The 7434-nt window shown below is 32.5% G+C and overlaps 1 protein-coding gene and 1 long non-coding RNA gene across 2 annotated transcripts in view; one reads left to right on the forward strand and one right to left on the reverse strand.

The window, feature by feature from the left end:
* The window catches only part of spon1a (spondin 1a), a 316187-nt gene that overhangs the window by 35809 nt on the left and 272944 nt on the right, over nucleotides 1-7434 (forward strand). Inside the window, 1 exon segment of the mRNA NM_131515.1 lies at nucleotides 5698-5831. Within this exon segment, the coding sequence (NP_571590.1) occupies nucleotides 5698-5831 (134 nt within the window).
* Nucleotides 950-2661, reverse strand: LOC103909143 (uncharacterized). The gene is made up of 2 exons (XR_658848.4): nucleotides 2450-2661; nucleotides 950-1342 (listed from the first exon to the last, which is right to left on the reverse strand). It is a non-coding gene; the product is annotated as an uncharacterized lncRNA (long non-coding RNA).

Genomic DNA, 7434 nt, shown 5'->3' on the forward strand with positions numbered 1-7434 from the left:
CTTTAGCAGGCACCAATCACATTTAAACAAATTTCTTCTTTAATATTCTGATACAAAATGTTATATAATATCCAAAATTGTAATATGTAATATAAAATGTATAAGAAACATTTAGCCAACAAAATAACCTTGGCTCTTAAGAAAACTGATCCCCAAGCATCATTAAACAGCTTTCTTCACTTTGGTACTCCTATTCAAAATGTAAAAGTATAAAATGTATAGGAAACATATAGCCAACAACATAACATGCATAACATTCAAGCTCTTGGGAAAACCAATGGGCTCTATGCACGGCGGCGCGTGACGCATTTCCGGTAAAATTTAAGACCCCGAGCCTACTTCCGCCGATCGTACAGTACAGTGCTACAACAGGAGCGCTACTGATAAAAACGAGTAATGTTTTGGACAGTTGTCTTAATGTTTTATGCCATTATAGCCCACTTATATATGTTTATGTCAGCTACATAAATATGACATCTAAACGTTTAAAAGTGTCATTTCAAAGACGTGAGAACAGTACTTGTAGATACCACTGCTGTGTTCAGCAATGCACAGCGTCAAAAATTGAACTCTTACCTTAGTTTCCACACGTTTCCAAAAGACAAAGTCGTGCAGAAGAGGTGGGTTGGTGATATTTAACGTGAGAATTTTGCAGAAACAGAAAAAAAACAAGAGTGTAGCTGACAATTTCAGTCTAGAAAACTGATCGAGGCTCGAGTGCCAACCGGATGCAGACATTTAAAGAAAGGAGCTTTTATGGCAAATAATAGTTTATTTTCATTGCCTTTGAAGTAAAAAAAAATGAACATTAATATACATAAACATTTCTTAAGCTACTTTCTAAGTGCAATTTTTTAATTCAGAATAAAGACCTTTATTTTATTCACTGTACATATAAAATATAATTCACTGTATGTAATTTGAAATAAAAATTGTCAAAAAAAATGTAACATTTTGAAAAAAATATTTTATTCAGATGAACAGAAAAAATGACATTGAATCAGTTGTTTTCTTGAATCAGGTGCTTCTTCTGTAACTTGTGCATAGAGAGGTATTTGGGCTTATACGTATTAAATAAATAAATAAATCACCCCTCTGTTTCATGGAACTTAACACATAATTGATCCATTCCAAACAATTGTTCATGTGACAACACACATTACACATTTCAGAGTAATGGGCTGTCTGGAAAAGCAAAGCAACCAAATGTTTGCATATCCCACTCTCAGCCACACAAGAGCAGGAGCTATTAACTAGCAGACGATGGCATGGATCTTCTGACGGATGTCCGCTCCAGGATGGAGTAACACATAAAATTTTCTAGCTCTGAATCTCATGTTACCTAGAAAACAGAAACAAGAATATTAATAGGTTTTTAAAGGGAGTCATTAAAGGCAGTTCACTCAAAACTGAAAATTCTATTTCCTCATTCTTCACTTGTTCCAAACCTGTTTGAGTTTCTTTCTGATGTTTAACACAAACAAAAATACTTTGAAGAAAGCTGGAAACTTGCAACCACTGATATTCAAAGTAGTTCTTTTTCATACTATGGAAGTCAATGGTTACAGGTTTTCAGCTTTCTTCAAAATATCTTCTTTTTAAAGGCATCTGCAGCAATATCATCCGATTAAACTACACAGTAAATCATTAATTTAAATGATTTAAAAGTAGCTCCCTTTAGTCACACTTTAAAATAAGGTTTCATTAATTAATGTATTTGCTCACTATTAAAATAACTATTTAATATTTAACATTGTTAAACTAATTTACTAATGAATAAAAATCCAAAGTCATGCTTGTTAACATTAGCTATTACATTGTGAGTTAACAAGCACAATGAATAAGCATTTGTTCATTAATGTAAAAAACTAAAAAATATTGAAATAGACAAATTGTTGATGTGAAATTAACTAATGACACCTTATTGTTTTGGGTCACCCTCCCATTTAATTACAATGTTATCGACTAAATAGAAAGCATGCTATCTACACTGTTACACTGCATCTGTCATCTCCACTGTTTCAGCAATAAATATCAGCATTGACACAGTGCTATTTGTCTGTTGTGGATGGAACGGCATTGTATTATTTTATTCCTAATATATATCTTGCTCAATAATCATGCTTACAAGCTAAGACAGCATCTGTGTCTCTGTAATTATCAGAACTGAACAGTGGTGCTCACTTTAGAACAGTAAAAGTATGAATGGGACAGAATTTCACATGTATGCTGTCCTACTCTCAGCTGGTGAGGAGACTCCGATTTCTTCATAGATCTATCGGTAGTAATGAGCTCTCACTGAGATCTTATTCCTGCCCTGTTTTTACCTGACACTTTGAGACAGAATTACGTACACATATGATTATTTTTACTTACGTGATAAAGCTGCAGATGGACGGATCGTAAGAGTATTAACGCTAAAGTTAGCCTTCAGGCTAGCTGAACTTACCTTCATAATTGCACAGGTAGGAAGATGCATACAACTTGAAACCCTTCTCAAGTTTTGCTCTGCGGTGTTGTAGAGCACATCCGGACAATCATTTGCAAATCGTTGACCATAATTTACTCGCAAACAGCGAGTAAATATTGACGACTCTGCCATAATACTGTTCAACTCCGCTTAAAATCACCCAGACCGGAAGCTGGACCGCGGCCTTAGACAAAACGCGGAAGTAATGCGTGCATATAGCCCATTCCCAAACTGTGCCGAAAACACGCGGTGATACTTCTTCTTGTTGTTTTCGTATGGTGACATCCAAACGCACTACCGCCACCTACTGATATATGCGAAGTGACTCTCCAGAGTGAGAGTTGTCGATTTGAAGCGTCTCAGTCTCATTGAATCAACATGTTCTGATCAAATTCATTTGATTATTTCTTGATTCAGTTTCAAATAACATGAATTAATCATTTAACATACGTAAACTTGATTTGTTCTTTTCAATCTGACAAATTTTTATTTTGTAAATCCAATACATGCCTAGTTGATTTTTTTGAGTGTAGCATGACGCAACTTAAAAGGGAGGACACTCTTAAAGGAAATGGGAGATGAGACTCTGATTGGTTTATTCTCAAAACACACCTATATCTTATTAAGAGAATAAGCTCTACCCTGTTAAAGCTGATTTTTCCATTCTTAAAATAGCAAAAGTGGATCCGGACAAGCCCTTAATGCTTTTTGGACTTTGTGCCTAGATTGTCAAAACAGAGTCCATAGTGTTTGTTTTAACGGTGGGGGGTTAGGGTGTTGCAGGCCAGAGGGAAGAGGAGGGTGGGTCGGAAATGGCCCACGGGCCAGCAGTTTGAGACCATTGCTTTACAGCGACACCTAGCTGTCTTTTTTGTATTGCTCTGGAACAGTTTCAGCAAAGACACTGTTAAACAAATTAAACTCCATGTTGTTGAGTTGAGGCTTTAATTGATTTAGTGAAACGGTGATGAGTTCCACACTAGTATGCTGAAATAATGGGTTTGAATCTATGGTACAGCTATAGATGTTAGTTTTTAAATGCTCTTTTCTTGTAAAGTGTTTTGTTTTAACATTGGCCTGACATGCGAATAAACATCCGAATGTCTTGTTTTGGTCATAAAAATGTATAACACCTTGAAACATTTGCGATTGGGGATCTCGACACTGAGTTACAACATCACTGTTACAACAGCCATCCCTTGTGGCATACCTCATTGATTTCCTGGGATGTTTTCTTTTTCTTTTTCTTTTTTTCTGTTTTTAATAGCCATAATGGCAACAGCTAAAAAAGGAAGCAAAAAAAGTTTATGACAATGATCAAATGTACAATCTAGTTACCAGGTTGCACTCTTTTAGTGTGGAAATATAGTTTGCTAGGTTTTCATTCAGGGGCAGCAAAAGGAAAATACTGATGTATATTACTCTAAGCATTCTCTTTTAAACTAAATGATGCCTTATTGGTTAGTGACAGTGATACTTAAAGAGTATTATTTGGAGTACTTTTTGTCTGCAGTTTTTCATATACATTATTATGAATCTGGACGTACTACTTACAATGGAATGTTTTAAAAAGCTATGTTATCCACAGTAAATAATATGAATTCAGATGCATCAAGGATCTAAAAACACAAGGAGTGTATAAGGACAATGGGTGAAGAATTTATACTTTACAATAAAAGTTCAAGACAGGTAAACACAAGACAGGGTTCATAACAATTAAAAATAAAAAACACAGTGCATAATTCTACACACAATACCGCATATTGACAACATGAAATAAACTAGTCATAAACAAATATCATGTACATACTGTCCTGTAGCTATTCAGAGCCTTTTATACATACTTTTGTTATTTTAAATTAATGTTTATTTTTATATATATATATATATTTTTTTTTTTTTTACATGTTTGCCTTAAAGCTTTATTGTATTTCAAGAACAAATTTGTAATGTGACTATATTTGAACTACATTGACCATCATGTCAAAATCAAATCAAATTATCGTCTCTGATACTGTGGTTTGGGTTACAGGGTGGATGATGTCTGGAGGGGGATTGTAATTTCTGAGCGCTTAAGACTACAGTTGAAATTCACCTGGAAGGCACTAGCATTTTGGCTGATCAAAATATGTGACAATCTTCTATAATATGTGTATTAGCAATTCTTATTAAATGCTCATTCTTATTATATGCTTCTTATTATATAATTCTTATTATATACAAATTTTATATACTTATCTATTATTAATATAAATTAATATTATTAAAGCTATATATTATATACTGTTTTGCAAATACACAGTAATATGAAGTTATGCTGTTTTGTTTTAACATAATTCTGGGCCAAATATGGACTAAATTGTTGGCTTAAAAAATAATAAATAAATAAATAAATAAATAAATAAATAAATAATAATAATGATTATTATTGTTGTTGTTGTTGTTACACTTAAGAATAACTGCCCGTTATAACTAGTTAACTAACTAACTAGTTAACTAACTAACACTTAACTAATATACTAACTTACGCTTTACAGATCAGTTGTCATTTATAACTTGTTAACTAAGAGCTTGTAAGTTATCTATTGGCCATCTAATAGGCACAGTTTTATATATATATATATATATATAAATATATATATATATATATATATATATATATATATATATATATATATATATATATATATATATATATATATATATATATATATATATATATATATATATAAATAATAATAGGCACAGTTTTAAATAATTAACAAACTATTAATTTTTATTTAACAAGTCATTCATAACTCATTAACTAACAGTTTATTAATGGACTAGTAACTAGTTAAAACGTATAGTTATTGTAAAGTGTTATTTTTATTATTATTATTATTATTATTATTATTATTATTTGTAGTAGTAGTATTTTATTATTTTAACCCAACAATTTTATATTGTCCTTATATATTGCCCAATAATAATAATAATAATAATAATAATAATAATAATAATAATAATAATAATAATAATAATAATAATAATAATAATAATAAAAATAAGATTATTATTATTATTATTATTATTATTATTATTATTATTATTAATTTATTTTTTAACCTAAAATCTACTTATGACAAACCCTCATTTTTAATGTGCAACAAAGAATATCATCTTATTTGAAATAGACATTGATGTAGACATACTTAATAATCAGTATGTGTGCTAATTATCTGCAGATAATCGATGAGGAAGACACGCAATTCATGACAAGCTGCCCACCCGCAGTGACAGAAAGCACTCCACGCAGGAGGACCAGGATACAAGTGTTCTGGACGGCACCCCCATCAGGTCATGGCTGTGTACTGCTAAAGTAAGTGCAGAGCTTAATTTGTAAATTGCGAGGTCTTGGAACGGATCGGGGTAGCGGATCCAGCATGTTATCAGAGCAGGGAGAGGTGTCATGGACGAAAGGGGAGAGCTGGCTTGGGGAAGAAAATGAGACACAAACTGTGAGGAGACACATGATTTTATAGTATACAAAGTTAAAATGCAAATAAATAAACAGTAATTTAATGCCCTGTTACATTTGTTATTTTTTAATTTCATACATACAACCACAATTTATACAATTGTAAAGATAATCGTGTTTATATAAACACTAAATGAGGACTTTTCCCTCAATCGCCGGGTCTAAAAGCAGCCTAAGTGCAGCAGGTTTCTGCCCTGTCTATTTTAACCATTAGCCCTGCTGGTACTCTGGAGGATTTAGGCAAACACAGGCGATATGTCTGAATGTGAACGAACTCCTGATAAAAGACATGTACACCATTCTGCAATTCTCGTACTGCTCTCCCGACAAAATGCTTGCTGCACACATACAACTTTGCTGTATCGGCACTGACAGGATCGCGGGGAAAGACATGCAACAAACCCCATGGATCATCGAAACAAACACATACGACCCTTCATGAACAGCTAAATACTGTGTGCTGTGGGTCCGTGGACATGCTGCCATGTGACTGGCTGATGAGAAATGTTCATTAACAAGCAGTTGAACAGGTGTACCTAATAAAGTGGCCAACGAGTGTATGTCCAAGATGAATTTCATAGAAATGGGACAATAAAGTATAAACAAACAATCATAATCCAAAGATGATTAATTGATTGATTGATTGATTGATTGCAATATTATACAATATAATCAGTAACATGTTGAAGCAACTTTTAAAGTTCATACTTGAAGGGATCAAGGAAGCAGGAACTGACGGATGTTTTAACATTTATGACAAAGAAATATATATATATATATATATATATATATATATATATATATATATATATATATATATATATATATATATATATATATATATATATATGTATATATGTATATATATATGTTTATATTTCTTAGTCATAAATGTTAAAACATCCGTCAGTATATGTATACACACACACACACACACACATACTCAGTTATTGTTATTTATTTGCCTTGCTATTGCTTTATAGAAAGCAATAAAAAGCATTTATATTACTTTGTTAAGAGATTCTAAACCAGCTGCATGGATTTTGCAATCACTCTTGGACAACATCTTTGTCAATACGTACAAAATTAGATAGTTCTGCAGATCATTGGTGGACGCTAATGACATGGTACAGGTATGTAGGCAGGAAATGGAGAGAATACGAACAAATTATGACCGCTCCATGAATCACTTGTTTTTCAGAAGGAAAACTATTTTAAAAATAAGTTGTGAGTCTCATAACTTTATATGGCTCACTGCCTATAATTTAGAGGGGCTTGAGACTGAGCTCCAGTTCAAAGTTCCTCCTGTGGACATAAACTGTAGAAAAGAAAAAAAAAAGTATTTCAGCTGTTAGCAAATAAAAAATGCAACACACACACACACACACACACACACACACACACACACACACACACACACACACACACACACACACACACACAC

This window comes from Danio rerio, chromosome 18 (genome assembly GCF_049306965.1).
Source record: "Danio rerio strain Tuebingen ecotype United States chromosome 18, GRCz12tu, whole genome shotgun sequence".
In the NCBI taxonomy this organism is placed as follows: Eukaryota; Metazoa; Chordata; class Actinopteri; order Cypriniformes; family Danionidae; genus Danio; species Danio rerio.